Below are 21,658 nucleotides of genomic sequence, written 5' to 3' on the forward strand. Positions count from 1 at the left end.
CAAGCAAAGAAAAAAGTTCAGAGCCCAGCTACTCTGAAAAGCCAATATAAGATACCCCCCAGAAAAGCAAATCTGACTCCAAATAAAAATATGCCAGGTATCCTAAAGCTAGTAAACTTGAGGTTAAACCCACTGTGGGGAAAATGGGCTTGATCAGATTCTAAATCTGAGCAACCTGTTTTTGAAATAATTACATTCCTTTAGGACACACTGTAAGCAAACCATGTTACATGTCACCACAGTGCTTTACTGCTGGTTAGCCCTTGGTCAGTGGTAGTTGCCATCATTAATGTCCCAGCATACTGAAGTTCCACAGTATACACATGGGGAAATGCTCCCTTCCACATACATGCAGCCCTCCCCTGTTAATTAACCACTTGTGACATGAGGCTGCCCCCAAGCTCCTATCCAGCTGATGGCAGAAAAGACAACTGTTCAGAGCTTTCACATCCACGAACTCCAATAATTCTCAGGACAATCTTTAAGTCCCCTGTCGTTACAATAAAACATCTTTCTGACTCTGACATAACAGCTTTCTAGGTCCCCCGCAAGAAGGTTGCTCAAAACAAAGTGGCAATCCAAATATCCAGTTTCTTTTATTTTTTTTATTATTTTTTTTAATCCAGTTTCTTTTAATGGGTCTCTCCGTATAGGGACACAAAGTGGTACATGGGCTTTTGAGGCCAGGTAATTATCTAAAGAAACAAGAAAATCAAATATAAGAATAGGAAAAAAAAAAAAAAGAATAGCTGAGAAAATGAAACAAATGTGAAAACTAAAGAACTCTGTTTACCTTGTGATTCTAGGAAGTATTCTGTATTGAAAGAATTCCAATGTTTTTTGTTTTTAAGGCAAGGAGAATCAAAATCCTGGCTGATCACATGAAGGTGTACATGGCTAGTTGAGAGAGAAGGAAATTGACCATTAAATCCATTAAAAACTATGGCTTAATCAAAATGACAAACAGTAAAAGTATGGGTATATAAAATATTGCTAGTGTTTCCATTTAATCTAATTCATTCAATCATTCACTTAAGAACATTTAATGCTTGGGACGCCTGGGTGGCTCAGTAGGTTAAGCGTCTGCCTTCGGCTCAGGTCATGATCCCAGGGTCCTGGGATCGAGTCCCACATCGGGCTCCCTGCTCCATGGGGAGCCTGCTTCTCCCTCTGCCTCTGCCTCTCTCTCTCTCTCATGAATAAATAAATTTAAAAAAAAAAATCTTTAAAAAAATAATTAAAAAAAAAAAAAAAAGAACATTTAATGCTTACTAAGTACCTACTAGAGCCAACCATTATTCTAGCACTGGGAATTTAGCAGTGAACAAAATGAGAAAGGCCTCTGCCCTTATAGAAATTATATTCTAGTAAGGAAAGACAAATTTTAAAAAGAAAACAAATAACAGGGAGAATTCAAATCATTAACATTGCTAAGGAGGGCGCCTGGGTGGCTCAGTCAGTTGAGCGGCTGCCTTCAGCTCAGGTCATGATCCCAGGGTCCTGGGATTGAGCCCCACATTGGGCTCCCTGCTCAGTGGAGAGCCTGCTTCTCCCTCTCCCTCTGCCTGCCACTCTGCCTACTTGTACTCTCTCTCTCTGTCAAATAAATAAATAAAATCTTTAAAAAAAAAAAAAAAAAAAAAAACATTGCTAAGGAAAAACACAAACCAGGGAAATGGGACACAGAGTGCTCAGGGGCTAGAAGTTACCTCTTTAGCTAGAGTGTTCAAGGAAGGCCACTCCCAGGCAGTGATTTGAGCTGAGAAAGCAGTCAGGCAAGCAAAGATCTGGAGAAAGAATGTTTTGGGGAGTGGCAATGCCAAGTGCAAAGACTATGAGATAAGAAAGAACTTGGCGCAATTGAGGAACAGAAAGGTGATAGATAGGGCTGGAATGGTTCGAGCTGAGGAAGAGAGACTAGGTGGGAGTCAGAAAATAAAGAGTCTTACAGGCTGACAAGAGGTCTGCAGTGTATTCTGCTTACATTGTCTCTGATTTGCACTTTTAAAAGATCACTCTGGCTGCCCTGCAGAGAAAGAACTATAAAGAGGGTAACAATGGATACAGAGAGGAGTTAGGAAACTACTGCAGAAATAATCACACCTTAGATTAGAGCTGTAGTGTTTGGAATATATTTTGCAATAGAACCAATAGGACTTCCTAATGGATTAGATGTGGTTTGGGGGAGGTGCCACTTACAGAGATGGGGAAGCTTAAAGGAAAAGCAGGTTTGGGGCAGAAAACCAGGAGTTCTCTTTTGGACTTGTTAAACACTTTTTGTATAAATACGACTCTTAGAATCATTAGTATTTTCTATCCTCCCAATAAATAATCAAAACCAACCAATACATGCAGGAATCCAAAATGGAATACAGGCAGTATCAAACAAACCTAACAGTATTACAAACGAATAAGGGAACCACACTGAAGGGGCTCAGGAAGAAAATAACTAGTGAAATGAACTTCGGAAAAGAGTAGTTTGGATACTGTAAAGATGGAAAGAACTATACAGAAATACTGTGAGTAAATGTCTTTCTCACAGGGTTATGGGTTAGCTAGCAATTCTGTAATTGTTTTATGTATATACTAAGACCAAACAGGAAAGTGAATTTATTATAGCTAATGAGAGCCAGATTTTTCACCCTTGGAGAAAGAAATTACAATAAAGGAAAGGGGGAGACAAGAATGAACCGTGTAGAATTGAACTGGAGCCAGAGATACCAGTATAAGCTTGTGTTTTTCTGTACACATACAGAAATAGATAAAGAAAGAAATACGGAGGTGTGTGTATCTGTATGGATTAGGATTCACACATGTATTTCCTGGCCCTATCTGCCGAAAGGACCTAGGAGTAAAGACACCCTGGAATCAACCACTTCTCTCAATATAGAAACCTAGTATCCAAGTGTTGGTTTATAAATATCTTTCTTTCTCCGATAAAATGAACTAAATAAAATAAAAAGTTCATTCCAGGGCGAGAACAGGAAAAATACAGGATAAGCCTGGAATATCTTATTCCAGAAAATAAAGAAGTGCTCAAAAAATGTTGGAGCCCTGTCAAATGATTCGGGACCCAACCTAAAGGAGCTTCCAAGGACTAAAGCTAGAACAATTTGAGCAACAAAATGAATAATGATAGACTAAATTAAAACCTATAGAATAAAATATCCATGAGTCCACACTGACAAATAACTGAATAAATACATAGTGGGGGAGAAGGGACAACTCTTCCATATAGAAGAATTCTAATTAATAAAAAAAATCACCATTAGGTAAACACCACAGTAATAACTCTTGCAGGCAAGACCTTCCAATAAATGCTAAAATCACTGGGCAAAAGTTTGGGGAGAAACAGGATACTAGCATAGTCTCTAACTATTCAAGACATTCATCAATTACAAAGGGAAATAGTAACTCAGGAGAGAAACCTGGCAGACATCACCCTAAAAAAATGATCAAGGTTAATATGAGCAATAAGCTATCTCGACATCACGTACTCCTTGATATGAATATACTGAGAAGGACACAACATCACCTCTGTGGTATTAGGCGGGGTGGGGGAAGCATAACCTCAATCTAATCATGAAAAAATATCAGAAAAATCCAAAATGAGAGACATCCTATAAAACCAACCAGTAATCGGGACGCCTGGGTGGCTCGGTCAGTTAGGTGTCTGCCTTCGGCTCGGCTCATGATCCCAGGGTCCTGGGATCAAGTCCCACATCGGGCTCCTTGCTCAGCGGGGAGTCTGCTTCTCCCTCTCCCTCTGCCTGCTGCGCCCCCGCTCATGCTCTCTGTCTCTGACCAATAAGTAAACAAAATCTTTAAAAAAAAAAAACAACCACCAGTAATCATCAAAAGTGTCAAGGTCATAAAAACTAGGAAAGGAGAAGGAAGTGTCACAAATTAGGGGAAACTAACGAGAGACAACAAATAAATCCAATGCAGGATCCTGGATTAGATCCTGGAACAGAAAAACATAAAAATAAAAAAAATAAAAAATAAAGAAAGGTGAAATTCAAATAAGGTCTAGAATTTAATTAGTGGTGATATTATGGAAGATCTTTGTTTTGCTTCACACTTTTTTTTATATTTTCTAAACAGAAAATATATTACTTTTATAAGAAAAAAAAATCTGTTACCCTTTCCTTTCCATACTGTTTATTCAAAATTATAAATAGTGATCATAAAAGGAGATGTGAGTGGCAAATTACTGCTCATTTTGCTTCCCACCCACACTTGCCACAGCTCTTTTTAACATTCTTAGAACAATAGCATGTATTACATAATAAAGGTATGGACACCATGATTACTATGTGAAAAGCACTCTGTAGTCAAAGGGCTCTGTTAGTCATGGGCTGTGCAGCACTGGAGAAATAGGATTATGATTATGGGTGACTTTTGCCCTAAATTTTTGAATAAGATTTTAACAAAATATATATACAGTTGATCCTTGAGCTGACCCCCCCACACTATCAAAAACCCAAAAGTGTAATTTTTTACTCCCCCCAAAACTACTAATATCCTACTGTTGATCAGAAGCCTCACCAATAACATAAACAGTCCATTAACACATATTTTGTATGCTATATATATTATATACTGAAATCTTACAATAAAGTAAGGCAGAGAAAAGAAAAAGTTAAGAAAGTCACAATGAAAATACATTTACAGTATTTTACTATATCAAAAAACATCTGCATATAGGTGGACCAGCACAATTCAAACCTATGTTGTTCAAGGATCAACTGCATTTTTTTTTTGTTATTTTCTAAAGTGTTCTATTTCTTTTTTTTAATTTTATTGTTATGTTAATCACCATACATTACATCATTAGTTTTTGATGTAGTGTTCCATGATTCATTGTTTGCATGTAACACCCAGTGCTCCATGTAGAACGTGCCCTCTTTAATACCAAATCACCAGGCTAACCCATCCCCTCACCCCCTCCCCTCTAGAACCCTCAGTTTGTTTTTCAGAGTCCATCGTCTCTCATGGTTTGTCTCCCCCTCCGATTTCCCCCCCTTCATTCTTCCCCTCCTATGTTCTTTTTTTTTTCTTAACATATATTGCATTGTTTCAGAGGTACAGATCTGTGATTCAACAGTCTTGCACAATTCACAGCGCTTACCAGAGCACATACCCTCCCCAGTGTCTATCACCCAGTCATCCCATTCCTCCCACCCCACCCCCCACTCCAGCAACCCTCAGTTTGCTTCCTGAGATTAAGAATTCCTCATATCAGTGAGGTCATATGATACGTCTTTCTCTGATAGACTTATTTCACTCGGCATAACACCCTCCAGTTCCATCCACGTTGCTGCAAATGGCAAGATCTCATTCCTTTTGATGGCTGCATAATATTCCATTGTATATATATACCACATCTTCTTTATCCATTCATCTGTCGATGGACATCTTGGCTCTTTCCACAGTTTGGCTATTGTGGACATTGCTGCTATAAACATCGGGGTGCACGTACCCCTTCGGATCCCTACATTTGTATATTTGGGGTAAATACCCAGTAGTCAACTGCATTTTTTTTAAATGAGGCCCAACATACATCAACCCTATGACCTAGCAACTTCACTTCCAGGAATTTACCAAAGGGCAAAAAAATGAAGTATGTGCATGATATACACAACAACATACATGAATCTCAAAATCATAATGCTAAAAAAGGTCCGACAGAAGAAAAGTACACATTGTATGATTCCACTTATATGAAGCTCTAGAACAGGCAAAACTAACCTATGCAGAAAGAAATCAGAACAACGCTTGAGGGCTGAGGGGAAGACTAATTGAAAAGAAGCGCAGGGGAACTTTCTGGGATATGACAGAAATGTTCTGTATTTTAATCAGAGTGATAGTTACAAGGGATAAATGTTTGTCAAAACTGACCAAACTATAAATCTTGTGCATTTTGTTGTATGTAAGTTATGCCTCTATTTTTTTTTAAGATTTTATTTGACAGAGAAAGACACAGCGAGAGAGAGAACACAAGCAGAGGGAGTGGGAGAGGGGGAAGCAGGCTTCCCTCTGAGCAGGGAGCCCAATGCAGGGCTCGATCCCAGAACCCTGGGATCATGACCTGAGCCAAAGGCAGACGCTAATGACCGAGCCACCCAGGCGCCCCAGTGATACCTCAATTAAAAAAAAAAAAAAATACTGATGGGGGAAAAAATGTGGCATAAAAATTTCATTTGGTTAAAGTGGCCCATCATATAAGTCATAATTCGCTGAATAAAATGTGAAGAATGTTGGGCAGTTAAAAAAAAATAACCAAAAGAAATTCTGACACATGCTACAGAAGAGACGGACCTTGAAGACATGATCCTAAGTGAAATAAGCAGTCACAAAAAGACAGATACTGTATGATTCCACTTATATGAAGCACCTAGAGTAGTCAAATTTATAGAAACAGAAAGTAGAATGATAATTGCCAGGGACTGTAGAGCGGAACGGGATGTAGTTTGGGAAGACGAAAAAGGATCTAGAAGCAAACGATGGTGATGGCTGCATAATAATGTATATGTACTTAAACGCCAATGAACTGTAATACTTAAAATCATTAAAATGTTAAATCTTGTTAGGTATATTTTATCACCAAAAAAACAAACAAATACAAGATAAAAACTCCAAAATCCAATTAGTCTGCTTATCTTGTTGCTTAGCTCTAAAGAACTATGGTGATCTGCCTTGCTTGCATTCTTTAAAAAGACTGTTATTCCTTTCTGAATACTTCTGGGTATGAGCCAAAGGCAAACAGGCTCTATATTTTTCTCTCATTTTACTTTAAATCTTAGATCTACTGAGTTGTCACAATAAAAGTCAGTGATGTTTGTCTCCTTCAAAGCAGTGGTCCTTAATTGTTTAGGAGTTTATAGATGCTTCTGAAAAATCTTAATAAAAGTCACAGGCACAAAAAATAAAAAGAAAAATCAAAGCAAGTCAGGCATAAGGGTGGAAGTTTCAGCCCACCTTCCTTGGAAACATCCCACCCTAGTCCCCTGGGCCTTGGAACTATCAGCACACCTAGGCTGAATCCATCTGTCCACCTAGACAGAACCAGAATGCACTGGCACTACACACGACACTTACCTCATGCTGGGAATGGCATGGTAACCCAAACGGAAGCGGAGTTTGCTGGACCCAGCAAAATCTGTGATCATCTTTTCCCCCACAGTGTGCATGTGTTTAAGGAGCTCAAGGTGTTCCCTGGTCACAGCCTTCAGACTGGAAATGGAAGCCCATGGTAAGACCAGCCAGTGATGACGAGCCTTGGGATATTTATCCTTAATCACCACCACCTGCTCATCTTTGTAAACCTAGCAGAGGGGCATAAGAGAAGGAACAGACATCTACCACACATCTTCTGCATGCCAGGTGCTGTCATATTCACTAACTCACTTAACTCCCAACACAATCTTATGTAAAAGGTTTCAGTATCCCAATTTTGTCAGATGAGAACTGAGACTTGGAACATGTCTTGCACTGTCACAGAGTTAACAAAGTGGGAAGTCTAAGATTGTAAACCAGGTCTAGTTGACTCCAGAGTTCAGTCACCACACTACAAAGAATAAACAGAAAATGCATAGTACAAAATAGTTCCCAAGGTTCTGATGTAACACCCCCGCAAGCATTAATTCAAATGCACCCTTCTCCACTCTAACCCAGCAGACCATGTGTCACAATCATGTGTTCCAAGAAGCCCTACCAGATCTGGCCCCTTGTCACCCAGGATGTAATTTAAGAAGAACTCAAAGACTCCTCCCAGGATGACGCCTGACTATTAATCCCAGGGAGCCCAATAACTACAGTCACAATATATTACCTGACACTCCCTTGAAAGAAACCCCACTAAGGTTAACACAACTTCCCTTAATAGCACCCAGAAGTTTAGGAGGAACAAAGAAGAGGGGATATTCATTTAAGGAACTGAGCTTCTCTCCAACCAATTCCAGTTACTAACTTACTGATAATGGGAAAAGACGCTTGGTTCTCACAAAATAGCCCAATAAAACGAACCTCAGTCAGAAGGACTGATCTCCTTTGCTTTCACTTGTAGTTATGACCTCTGTGGAGTAGTCACTTAAAACATGAAGTGTATTGGGGTGCCTGGGTGGCTCAGTCGTTAAGCATCTGCCTTCGGCTCAGGTCATGATCCCAGGGTCCTGGGATCGAGCCCCGCATCGGGCTCCCTGCTCTGCAGGAAGCCTGTTTCTCCCTCTCCCACTCCCCCTGCTTGTGTTCCCTCTCTCACTGTGTCTCTGTCAAATAAATAAATAAAATCTTAAAAAAAAAAAAAATAAATAAAAATGATGCGGGAGAAATCTATTTAAAAAAAAAAAAACAAAACATGAAGTGTATTTCAATGCCAAAATGCTATTCTGACCTGCATTTTGGGATCCTGCATAGAAATTTTCAAGCCTTGACTCCAGTGACCCAATGATTCCTGAAACAAAAAGGGGCCATAAAATTGCAAATGTCAATAGTTGTATTTGGCATTAGTTAATATTGTATGTCAGCAAAGCCCAACCAAACTTAGCAATGAGATTAGTTTTTAAGAATTAAGCTATACCCCTTTACTCAATCGTTTGCCTTTATAACCTAAACCGGCTCCATTTTCTTCCTATACAGGATTCAGAGCTGTGTGTCTAGACGAAGGCTGGAGATGCCAGTGTCAACTGCATCTTCTTCGCCCTCTCCCACTCCATCTACAGCCTAACTACATTTCCACTTTGACATCAGGATGCGAATCACATGATCTATGAACAGTGTTCCAATGCTAACCTTCTACAGATAAACATATGACTGACCCATTTTAGCAGTTCCATGCTAAGCACATCGCCATTATCTCCCTACCGTCAAGTGGCCTACCTCAGGAATTCAAGAGAAAAGTACATGAAGGGACATTCACCCAAGTGACTGGTGACACAAACAAGTGACTCTTTCATCATGGTTAATAAGCCTTGTCATGGTTAATAACCCATTATGCATATCTGGGCTTTACAGTGTACAAAACAATCAAGCAGTCATTATATCTCATTTAATCTCCACATCATCTATCAAGCACACCGCCCTCACCTTTTTGGTAGATGCATCTTTCCCTTTCTTTGAGGGCACAGAGGATTGGCCAGGGTCACTCCCAGGTTCCAGTCCTCTACAGGACTCAGCTTCCTGGGCAGCATCCCTTTCTATAGAATCACTGTTGCCTGACCTCTTTCTCTTCCTGTGTGTTTCTAGGCCAGGGCTCTCTGCCTCTTCCTCAAACTCTACAATATATGGATAAAGTTCATTCACCATGTGGAGAACTTGGCCAGGCTGCAGCTTCACCTCTTGGTCCTTCCCAATTATGACTGAGTCAATGCTGGTGGGATTGACCCCTACCTATAAATAATCAGAAAATAATTACAAAGATAGCAATAATACCATTAGCAGCATAGCCACTGCTATGTTAACCACTTACTGCATGCCAGGCACCATGCTTAATGCTCACTCCCCACACATGACAGAGAAGCTTCTGTTGGTTGGCACAAACACTCTAAAATCAACAGCATAAGAAAATCATCAAGTATAAAATGGAAATCCAAATTACAATCATACATACCTGCTTCACCTTGACATATCCTTTGTTACACTCTGCTTTCAACTGTACTGAAAGAGATTTTAAAAAGTTAAACCTAAATGCCACAAAGAACCAAGCACGTGCTCCTATTCCTTACAGGACAATGAAGCCTCACTCCAGGAGGCAACTTGACTGTGGTTTCCTCAAAGGCCTATGAGCAAAATTGCCTGTTATGCAGGTGGCTGGGCTCCAAATCCTTCCATAAAACGTCCACCAGCACACATACTCCCTTAGCTCCTACTAATATCCCTACGAAGCAGCTTCACAGAATCCCCACAAATCTCGCTATTCCAGAGCCCTTGGCCCACTCAGGATCACAGACTCTGCAGTCAGGGAAGGGACCCCATTCTCTCACAGACTCTTGGTTCATGATTGTATCAGGCTTCCACTATTTAATAAAACTATGAGATGCTTTCAATAGAAAAAGGCAAAAGATACACTTCTGGAAAAGAGAAATTCAGCTGGCCTTAGTAGGCAGGGTGATTATTCTAGGAAGAGGATTGCAGGAACAGAACAGTCTGAGCATATGTGGGAAGAAATAACATTAAATACTTGTGTTCAGAGAAGTGAACAAAGTTTCTAGGGGGAGACAGGGTGCACAGACACCACAGCTGCTCTCCAGGAAAGAACAGGCAGAAGACAGGCTGACATACAAGTCCCTACAGTTGCTGTTGTGAAATGGGGACAGAGTGAAAAGCAGTATCTGCTTCTGTATCTCAGACCTAGCCAGCTCAAGTATGGTTTTTTTTCCCCATTTAGATTAACTCATGTGGAAAAAATCATAATCAGTACTGCAGACTCCAAGCACGGAGAAACTCTATGGGGAACACATATGTGGGGGTCTGGTAGCAGTGAGCATGTCCAGAGTTTATATGTAAAAAAATGAGGTACATGGTAAGGCTTTTTCCTAAGGACGTTCTTTTCATTAAATCCCAGGAAAGGCATTTCAAGAGCTAGATGCCATAGTCTTATAAAGATAACCCCCTCTGTGTGAGGCATTATGTAAAGGATGGAACTATCCCATCACTTCTCAGACATGGTTTCAGGCTGGAGGTCCCAGAATTAACTGTCTCACTGCTCAATGAGGAATCTCCCTGGGCAAAGCAGGGTACAAGATTCAGGTCCATCACCCTATAGTAACAGGATGGAACCTGCCTATTCTCAACACTGAATATTAACCACTTCCAGAGGGTAGAATCTGGGGTAAATGGGTCCCTGGTGTTAGCTAAAAGAGCTCAGTTCCTGAGTTTTGTTTATGGCAGACAAAAAGATTCTACCAATAGCATCCAGGAAATGTGCATCTTGGGTTATCATTATCCTGAGGAACAAAACACAGTAATCTGCACATTGCTATGACCAAGTACCTTGCTGTCGAGAACATTTCTTGTCAACAATCTTGGTCTCTGGGCCACGCCCAACCATGACTGCTTCCAAATGCGGAAGTTTGATTCGCTGGTGCCGGTTATCCTGTCTCACCAACCAGCACACCCTCATCATTACTCTGAGAGAAAAAAACAGAAGAGAATCACTGGAAAAATTAGCACAAGTCCTCCAGGGCCACACCCCAGCACCACCACATATGCCATCTACCAGTGACTTCACCTAGGTCTCAATTTTCTCACCTCTAAAACATGATGATGACAGGACTCATGAGGCTGTTGTAAGAATTAAATATGATAATGTATATATTTACCTCCATGCCTAAATCAGGCTAAGCAATCAAATATTATGTTTATTGATATACTCTACGTGCTGACCATTAGCCTACACACTGAGGATAACAGAATAATTAAACATTGTCCCTATCCTCGAGGGGCCTGGAGTATAGGTGGGGCAGACAGACTCATATGTCAATTATTACAATATGATGTGATAAGCACCATAAAAAGGGATTAACCAAATATGGCATTAGCCCAGGGAAAGGAATAACTGACTCTTGTAAGTAATATCAAAAACAGGTTAATGAGGAAGGGATATTTATGCTGAGTTTTAAAGCATGAGAAGGAGTTTGCATGGCAGAGAATTAAGGACATAAGAATAGAGGATGTTCTTCAGTCCACAGGCATCTCTATGTATATTAGGTTTCCCTCCTTAATCATCATTAACATATCAATATTAGAACAATACATTTTTTTGCCATCTAACAGAAGACTGTCATAATAAATATGCAAACCTACAATGTCTAAAGTGTGAATGTGGCCCCTCTGTGCAATACACAAACTGCACAACAGTGAAGGAACTGGTTTTCTTTTGAAAACAACCTTTAGGGGCACCTGGGTGGCTCAATCGATTAAGCATCAACTCTTGATTTCAGCTCAGGTCATGATCTCAGGGCTGTAAGATGGAGCCCTGCATTGGGCTCTGGCCTCAGTGGGACGTCTGCTTAAGATTCTCTCTCTCTGCCCCTCCCCACCCACCCATCCCAATCACCGCTCCCTCTGCATGCGCACACACACTTTCTCTCTCTAAAATTAATAAATAAATCCTAAAAAAGGAAGGAAGGGAGGGAGGGAGGGAGGAAGGAAGGAAGGAACGAACGAACAAACGAACAAACAACCTTCATGGCCACATAGGGTATCAGTAGAAGGGAGACAAGAAATTTGGGAGGAAAAAAAAAAAAAGAAAGAAATTTGGGAGAGAGATGAGGCCTGAACAAAGGCAGGGCAAAGGGAATGGAGAGGAAGAAGATCCAGAAAAATTGTGAAGGTAGACTTAATTACTGACTGTATTTGGGGAATGACAAAGGAGTAAAGGGAGACATCAATCAAGACTTCTAATTTGGAAATAGCCATTAACCACACTGAGAAATAAACAAGGAGACATAATTTGAAGTTAAATGGCAGATGAAGAAGGGATGATTTCTGATTGAAACACAATTAGATTAAGATCCACAGGTCAAGGTAGGATATATGGGTAGAAAGCTCAGGGAGAGGAATGGGCAGAATGTATATATTTGAGAGCCATCAACATGTCAGAGAAGGTGAGGCAAAGAGAGAGCATGAGATCACCCAGAGAGGGAGAGCAGGAAATTATGCACAGAGACAGGACTAGGATCTTTGGGATGCCTCCAGAAACTGACCATTCAAGCCTCTAATACCCTCTGAGAAATGTGCCCTGCAGGCAAGGCAGCACTTACTAAGCCCTCTGCACAAGCTCTGTGTCCAAAGGGAACAAAAAGGAACAAGATTTTTAAAAATCAAAGTTTTATTACCAACTGCAAAGAAAGGATAATGCAAAGGAGTGAGCAAATGAGTGCTGAAGAGGTGCAAAGTCAAAGAAATTTGATCAGTCAGGAAAGGCTTTGGAAACCACCCAACTGAAAAGGCCGAGAAGACTGATAAGAAAATAAGTGGGAGGGGACATTCCTTTTTTTTTTTTTTAAAGATTTTATTTATTTATTTGACAGAGAGATAGGCAGAGAGGCAGGCAGAGGGAGAGGGAGAAGCAGGCTCCCCGCTGAGCAGGGAGCATGATTCGAGGCTCAAACCAACTGAGCCACCCAGGTGCCCCGGGACATTCCATTTTTAAAAGCACAGGTGACAGGGACACCTGGCTCAGTCCAAAGAGTGCGCAACTCTTGATCTCTGGGTCACTGAGTTCAAGCCCCACACTGGGTGTGGAGATTCTTAAATAAATAAAACTTAAAAAAAAAAAAGGTACAAGTGACAACACAGATTTCAGCAATAAGCCACAGTTAAGGGGTAGAAAGCAGACCTTATTAGCTGACCCAGAGGAGCTGCCCCAGAGAATCACCAAAAAATTGCAGAGGTACTGAACACTAGGCTGAAAAGTTTAGACTTCACAATCAACAAGAGACAACTGCCAAGTTATTGAGCTGCAGAGCAAAGTGAAACAACAGCTGTGTGTAGGCAGGCTGGAGCGGAGAAGTCTAGAGTCAGAGATTAGTCACGAGGCTGTCAACATAATGACCAGAGTGAGGTCCAAAAGTTCAGGCAGGTCTTTGTGAAGGAATGGATGCAAGAGCATGAAGAGTCAGCTGCATACCTAAAATCCTGAAACTGAAGCCTCAAATGATGATGATGCTACAGGCAAGTCCCACTTTTAAATGCTATGTGTTCAGAGGGGCATCTGTTTGCACTTGCTGGAAACTGATGAATGAGCAGGTAATGGACTGAGAAGTGAAGTATGTCTTCATCAGGCCTTGGGAAATAAGTCATGGTGACTGACTACTCACAGTAATAAAAGAAATCTGGAGAGAGCACAATTTGAGAGCAGGGACAGGAAGGAATCTGATGGGCCGCTGAGAGCATGGCTGGCTGTTGCAGGATAATAGGAACTACCCCTCCTGCCCTATACACACACTCATTCCCACCAAAATTCTCAAGTTATGATGTTCCTATTTACTACTTCTTGAGAAGCTAAAGCAGTGACTGCACAATGCTCACGCAACTAACGTTAAGCAACATTTTGGCCCATTTTAGCCTCCAGTTCCAATTTCTAGGAATGAAGCATTTTAGAATATGGGGAGTACATAAGGATAGGTGCTCCTGAATCTTTAAATTGGTCCATCCAATAAAACTCCATAAACTGCAAGTTCTAGGACAGAAGTCAAGCCCATTTTTTGCTTACCAATATATCTCCAACACTTAATACTTGGCATACAGGAACGCAATATATATTGCAAGTAAATCACCAGATGATAATCCTATCCAGATTCTCATCCCTTTCTTCTCTTTCCCCTGCTCCAGTTCCTCTTAAGTGGTCCTTTGCTCCTCTCTTTGGGCAATCCCATCGTCACATCTAGGCAGATAAATCCTAATTCTCTATTTTCTAACTCCCTACTTTTCATTCCAGGAAAAAATTCTGGTTATATCTTAAGGAACCAAAGTGATCTGATAGGCCACACAAGCCCAGCAATCTGATAATGTGGAACAGTGCTGTCCAGTAGAATTTTTTGCAATGATGGAAGTATCGTTAATCTGCATTGTCTAATAATGTAGCCACCATGTGACAATCAAGCATCCAAAATGTAGCTAGTGCAACCAAGGAACTAAAGTTCTTAGATTTTTTTAAACATACATTTAAATAGCTACATGTGGCTGATGGCTACCATGATATCCAACTCAGCCCCAGAAATTTGCCCAACCTGGTAAGTACCAAATTCCTCAGGCTTGAGGTTAAGACCCTCATACTCTATCCCCACAAAGGTTACTTATGTCACCTCCTACTTCCTTTCATAGAACTAGCCCACCCTTCCCTTCCCCCAGACTCACATACGTTTATTCTTACACACAAATACATCCCTCAGGTATGATGTACTGAGTCACATCTCCCAAGTAAGTCATTCTTAATATGATCTCCTGGCATTGGATTATACCGTTTCCTCCTTCCTAGAATCCCAAATCCTTCTCAATTCCCAAGTCCCACCTCCTCCAGGGAGGCCTTCACTGAACTATCTTGTCTTCTCTACATCTTGCCATAGGGTGTGGTCAATTTATCTTCACAGTTCTCTGAAAATTAAATGTGGATGTAATTCTACTCTCCAAATGAGACTATAATCTCCTTATATACAGCCTGCATCACTACCCATCCATACAGAAAACTCAGGTCTCTAGAAGATTATGGCCCTAGGCTAGGCCTGGCCTTATACTTCTCAATATCCTCTGGTGTTCGGCATACCTTTATCTAGTGCATACTATCTGCTAGGCACTTGTTAAATGTCTTACTTTTATTATCTCATTTAATTTTCCCAGCAACTCTCATTCTAAGGAAAAGAAAATTTAAGGCTTAAGAAAAAACAGGTAACCTATTTTTAGTTTGGCATAACCAATGTGTGCCAGAGATAGGATTTGAATCAATTCTAAAGAATGGGTTTTTGTTTTTGTTTTAAAGATTTTATTTATTTATTTGAGAGAGAGAGAATGAGAAAGAGCATGAGAGGGAGGAGGGTCAGAGGGAGAAGCAGACTCCCTGCCGAGCAGGGAGCCCAATGCGGGACTCGATCCTGGGACTCCAGGATCGTGACCCGAGCCGAAGGCAGTCGCTTAACCAACTGAGCCACCCAGGCGCCCTAAAGAACGGGTTCTTAATCACTACACCATATACCTTTTGTCTTCACTCATTTGATCATTCAATTAAAATTACTATGTGCCGGGGCGCCTGGGTGGTGCAGTCAGTTAAGCATTCGACTCGTGGTTTTGGCTCAGGCTGTGATCTCAGGGTCATGAGATCAAGCCCCACGTCGAGCTCCATGCTCAGCATGCAATCTGCTTGAGATTCTCTCTCTCTCTCTCTAACCCTCCCACTCGTGTGCTCTAAAATAAAGAAATAAATCTTTTTTTAAAAATTACTGCATGTCTACAGTGTGCCTTGTGCTATTCTAGTACTGAGAATAAAGAAATAATACATATCACTCATATAATGGAGGTATAATATATCATGCCTGCCTTCAAAAGGCTCAGTCTTGTGGGGGAGAGAAACACAAAAACATTTATAATAAATGTAGTAAGTATAGTGATTGGTCTGTGCAGAGTATCATGGGAGCACAAGGCTGGAGTACCCAACCCAGACATGGAGAAAGGAGATGTCAAGGAAGATTTCCTATAGGAGTCAGACCTAAAATGAGTCCTATATATAAGCCAGATTAACTAGGTGAAGGGTCATCCTAATTAGGTGAGGAGAAGGAAGTGGATAAAGGAAACAGGGAGAAAATTCAAGTCAAAGGGAATAGCAAGGGCAATGCACAAAGAAATAATAGACTGCACATGACGAAGCAGTTCAGTGTTGCTACAACTTAAAATATGAGGCAGAAAAGAGGCTAGAGACACAGGCACGTCCAGAATAAGCAGAGCCCTGGGTGACTGGCTGAGAAGCTCAAACTTTAGAAGTTCCACTGCATTTTACAATTTAATAAACAATAAAAATTTGCTAAGTGAATGAGAAAAAAGATCAGATGAATGAACAGACAGATACTTAAAGATTATTAAGCAGGACTTTAACACAGATTTGTGTCAAAGATCATTTGGGGGAGGAGGGTACGTGTTACTTCTATCACCTCATGTGAGAAGATACATGGGGAACAGGACTGGAGGCAGGGAAATCGTTCAGAAGGCCATCACATTTCAGATGAAAGATGACAGTGCCTAAAGTAGTTCAAAGGTAGGGATGAAGAACAACACAGATTTGAGAAATATTTAGGGGGTAAAATCATCAGGACTTAGTGATCTATGTGATGAGAGCAAGTTCAGGGGAAGACAGAGTTCAGTTTCAGGCTTGTGAATTTGAACTGTGGGACTTGCAGGCAGAGCTGTCTAGTAGGGTGGTCAGAGGTGAGGGTGAAAGTCAGAAAAAAGGGTCTGACAACTTTGATTTGGGAGCATGTAGAAGGGAGTTAAAACCAAGCTAGTTGATGTGCTCTCAGGCAGTGTATCCAGAACAAAAAGAACAGTGAGCCAAAGTCACAAGCCTTGCAAATACCCAACATTTTAGGGGAGGAAGAAAAAAGACTACCCACAGGAGAAATGGCTGGTGAGAGAGACACATGGAGAAACAGCTAGAATGTAAGCTCCTTACAAGGAGGCACTTTGTCTTCCTAGTCTCTGTATCATAATAAATGTTTGTTAAATAAATCAGCTGAATGTATTATTCTGGAAAGCAAAGCAGTAGAGGAGTGAGAGTTTCAAAAGCAGCAAAGGTGACTAAAAAATGTCTATCTGGTTTGATAATTACTGTAACTTTAAGGTTAAAATTTCAGGGGAATGATAGGTCTCAAAGGGAGACCGAAGAAAGGAGTGAAAGGTGAGGAAATGGAGATAGAATTTAGAATACTCTTTAAAATAGTTTGAATAAGAAGGGGAATAGAGTTACTGGATGACATCTAAAGGAAGGATGGATCACTAAGACTTCCTTCTTTCTAGCTTGGTAGGTTAGGGGGCAGGTGACCAGGAATCTGAGAAATCTGACATGTTTATACAAAACTAGGACATAGGGGCAGAGAAGACAAATGAAAACAAGGTCTCATAGATGAAAATATAAAAGGTAAGAAGCAAAGACACAGGGATTCGCTTTTATCAGAGCAGAGTGAAAGAAAGGTAAAAAGGGTGTAAGTCTAAGACTTTTTTAAGAAGGGAAAGCAGGGGCAAAATTTTGAGGGAAAGGACATCTGATGACCTCAATCCACTCCATAAAATAGTAGGTAGGAGTGAGGTGTTTGGGAGCTTAATGAACAGTTGAAAAAAATCAATGTAATACAGTGGATAACATCCGGCCTCTTAAGTTCAACTGCTTGAGTTCAAATCATGGCTCGGTAACCTACCCACTGTGTGATTTGACGCCAATCATTTAACCTAGGCCTTTAATTCTTTAGCTGTAAAACAACATTAAGAATTGCTCTACAACACAGGGTTGTCACAAGGACTGAATGAGGAAGTATGCAAAGCTCAGGGTCTGGCAAAAAGTAAGCATTCAACACTATTATCACTGGTTAACAGTGAAGACAGGATAAAAGCCAAGAGCTAAGGACATGTAAAAAGATCATCCCCCATCACTGACTGTGCAACTTAGGTGGAAGGGCACAAGTCTGTATTGTCTCCCTACATGTACAGTCTGGTCTCAAGTATTTTAACAATTCCTAATATGTTAGATTCCCTAAAGGCTCTAAACACTAATTCCAAATGGAAATTATATCCCTGCTTTTTTGAACCACTATCACTGCCTACATGATAAAAAGCTTGCTTCTTCTGGCCCTCCTGTTAGGCCTGTTGAGGACGACGTGAAGGCCCCTCCAGTTCCTTTCAGGAAGCGCTTCTAGAGGAAACAATGCCCTTCCTGACAAGCTGAGCCGCCTCCTGGGCTGGACAATACCCTCTCTCTCTCATCTTTTTTTCTGCTTGTGTTGTGACCAAGCTGTGGGGTGAGAGGAGAGGTGCACGAACGTGAGGTGGGGCGGCGACCGAAAAACGGCCCAAGGGAGCTTGGCAAAATGAGACGCCTAGAGCCCGAGGACGGAGCAAAGCCTGACGGGAAAAAAGCCATAAAAGCATTATTCAAGGAACATGATTCAGGGGCAGTAATGACCCCGGTCCATGACCCACAACCACGGTTTTCCACCCGGCCAGCAGAGGAGGTAGGCCAACAACTGCCTTACCTCGAGACCGCGGAGACAGACAAGCGCAAGTCACTCTTCAGAGCCGCACCACTTCCGGCGCTGTGTGATGACGTCACGAGGCCATCCAGGGAGCAACCGGTGATGTCACCAGTGCCCGTCCAAAGATTGGCTGAAAGGGTCTCTCCCAATACCCGGATCGGGAAGCGTCGGCTCCTATTGGTCCCTCTCGGGCCGAGGTCCTAGTGCGGTTTCTGGCAATGATCCCGCGGAGGACTAGCAGAGCTTCTCTCCATCCGAGTCTTCCCCGTCACCACCTCTCAGTCTGAGTCCGGAGAGACTTCAGGCAGCTGTCCTCTCTGTGGCCGTTTCTAGGCAACTGTGCAGTGCCTTGACACTCCGTTAGTAAAAGCTCATTACCTTTAAGGCCATCTTTTCCGCTGTAGAAAGTACCTGCTGTGGCATCGTTTTCCTGCCCTCTTTCAAAACTGCAATCGACTCTCTTTTGTCTGGGGAGAAAGGGCTGGAGGGGCATGCGGTGGGAAAACCTGATTAAGATTGTTTTAATGCTGTCTTTACTAAATGAACTGGCTGACAGGTAGTTAGGGAGGAGAGAAGCAGCAGGCTGCTGGGATGAGATGGGTTTACCGATTTTTATAGCGATTCCAGGATGTTCCCTAAGAGTCATGTATTGCAATTATTCGAAGGCATTTTGGCAGATGGAACAATTCCTATCTTGTGGGTGAAGGCATAGTTTATAATTTTTCTCAAACTAAATACAAACAGCCTTAAAGGAGTCACATTTCTTGCTCAGGATGGAATATATTTCCTTCCACAGAAAAGTGGAGTTAACGGTATGACAGAGATACCAGAGCTATTAAAATAGGGTAGAAGAATCTTCCAGGAAACACAGAAAAGAGACTTCCTCTTTTTAGCAGTGAAGATGCAGGTTTATATTAGGGTCATACCAGGAAGTAGGGGAGCACAGGAAGCATCTTAGCCACACAGCCTTCATGGTGGTGGAATGTGATTCACGGCTACTGGAGGTAGGTGGAAGTTTGGGGGTAGGGCCTGGCATAAGGGTCTTCCTGGAGGATGTCACCACCTCTCATTCCTGATGTCACTGACATTTTAAAGGTGTTTCAGAGCAAGAACTTCGTCTCTGTGTGCAGCTTTCTATCTACAGAGTCACAGCGATGTCTTTATCACAATGATCTCTTCCTCTTCTGATGTGTCACCTTATTCTTGTTTCAACAGCAATGGCACTGCCAGACTTAGGATAGGAATCTGGGAGAGATAATGTAGTGGCTAAGAATATGGATTCTGGAAACTGACTCCCTGGGTTTGAATCCTGGCCCTGCGACCAGCAAGTTATTTATCCTTTCTGTGCCTCAGTTTCCTTATCTGTAAAAGGGGATAATAGTACCTAGCCCATAGGGTTATTGTGTAGATACCTGTACTTTACATCAACTCATTAACTATTTAGTCTTCACAATAGAGTTGATGTAGAGTACGGGTATCTACACAATAACCCTATGGGCTAGGTACTATTATCATCCCCTTTTACAGATAAGGAAACTGAGGCACAGAAAGGATAAATAACTTGCTGGTCGCAGGGCCAGGATTCAAACCCAGGGAGTCAGTTTCCAGAATCCATATTCTTAGCCACTACATTATCTCTCCCAGATTCCTATCCTAAGTCTGGCAGTGCCATTGCTGTTGAAACAAGAATAAGGTGACACATCAGAAGAGGAAGAGATCATTGTGATAAAGACATCGCTGTGACTCTGTAGATAGAAAGCTGCACACAGAGACGAAGTTCTTGCTCTGAAACACCTTTAAAATGTCAGTGACATCAGGAATGAGAGGTGGTGACATCCTCCAGGAAGACCCTTATGCCAGGCCCTACCCCCAAACTTCCAACTCTGCTAGCTAGAAGGACTAAACACCAACCTGTGAGCTCAGCTCAACCCATTCGCCCTACAGGGCTGGAAAGAGCTCTAAGACAGTGGCTGCTAGGTCAGCACTGGGTCTCTTTTAATGCCCGTGCTACTGAACCTATGACTGGGTCTTCCTGATGCTCAGCACAGAAACCCATGGCAAAGGCGCACCCTGGCCTCATCACAAGCCCTACCTCTCCTTAAAGGAAAGCCTGGATGTGGAAGTCTGGATTTAAGCCAGCAGCACTCTCAAGGTCACCTGCAAACTGACCTCCCAGTTTGATGAGTACAGTACTTTCTTAACCCAACACCACCACTACCACCACCAGCAAGCGTGTATACACACACACAAATGCCTCTGGCCTCACTCCCATATTTGGAGAAAACATACAAAATTTAATGTTAAAATACTGAAATGGGTGGTGCAGTCATTTAGGTGTCTGACTCTTGGTTTCAGCTCAGGTCATGATCTCAGGGTCCTGGGATCGAGCCCCAGGTCAGGCTCCTAGCTCAGCGTGGAGTCTGCTTGAGATTCTCTCTCTCCCTCTCCCTCTGCCCCTCCTGCTCGTGCTGTCTCTCTCTCTCTAAAATAAATAAATAAAATCTTCTAAAAAAATTACTGAAATGGCAGTTTAACCCAAGAGTAGAATTATTTCATAACTGCATTGCTAGATAGCTACAAAAGGCGTGCAGAGTTGGGGAGCAGGATTTTAAGTCTTGGAAATGAGAGGGGCCTTTCTAGAGAGAGTCTTCTCCATTTGACAGTCACTCAGCAAATACTTCTCGCCCCCTGCTATATGCCAATAACTAACTGTGCTGGTGCAGGAGATAAAACACCGTGAAGCCATGATCTCTGAGACAGCCCCCCGCTCAGTGGACCCACTGAATCTCTGTCGGGTGTGCTGCCATCCGGCTGTAAGAGGCATCCTTGTGAACTGGCCGCCCTGCCAGTGATGCTGTCAAGGACACTGCTCCTGATATAACACACTGTTCTCTTAAGAGCAGCCCCGGGAAACAGTCCAATCT

The 21,658-nt window shown here is 41.9% G+C and overlaps 1 protein-coding gene across 9 annotated transcripts in view; it reads right to left on the reverse strand.

Moving 5' to 3' along the window:
• Positions 1-21,658, reverse strand: part of APTX (aprataxin) — a 76,822-nt gene that overhangs the window by 41,265 nt on the left and 13,899 nt on the right. For 2 of the 9 annotated variants that reach the window (XM_064579377.1, XM_064579376.1), the window contains 8 exons: positions 18,735-19,215; positions 10,993-11,129; positions 9,611-9,657; positions 9,088-9,390; positions 8,396-8,455; positions 7,102-7,328; positions 794-897; positions 13-695 (listed from right to left, as the gene is read on the reverse strand). In XM_064579377.1, the coding sequence (XP_064435447.1) occupies positions 445-695; positions 794-897; positions 7,102-7,328; positions 8,396-8,455; positions 9,088-9,390; positions 9,611-9,657; positions 10,993-11,125 (1,125 nt within the window). In that variant the 5' untranslated portion in view covers positions 11,126-11,129; positions 18,735-19,215 and the 3' untranslated portion in view covers positions 13-444. Of the gene's footprint in view, positions 1-6; positions 696-793; positions 898-7,101; positions 7,329-8,395; positions 8,456-9,087; positions 9,391-9,610; positions 9,658-10,992; positions 11,130-18,734; positions 19,216-21,658 lie in introns of those variants that run through there. The other 7 variants (XM_064579379.1, XM_064579378.1, XM_064579380.1 and 4 more) reach the window with 6 other exon arrangements.

This window comes from Mirounga angustirostris, unplaced genomic scaffold, assembly GCF_029215605.1.
Source record: "Mirounga angustirostris isolate CCGP_5_RB_7025 unplaced genomic scaffold, mMirAng1.0.hap1 SCAF_15, whole genome shotgun sequence".
In the NCBI taxonomy this organism is placed as follows: Eukaryota; Metazoa; Chordata; class Mammalia; order Carnivora; family Phocidae; genus Mirounga; species Mirounga angustirostris.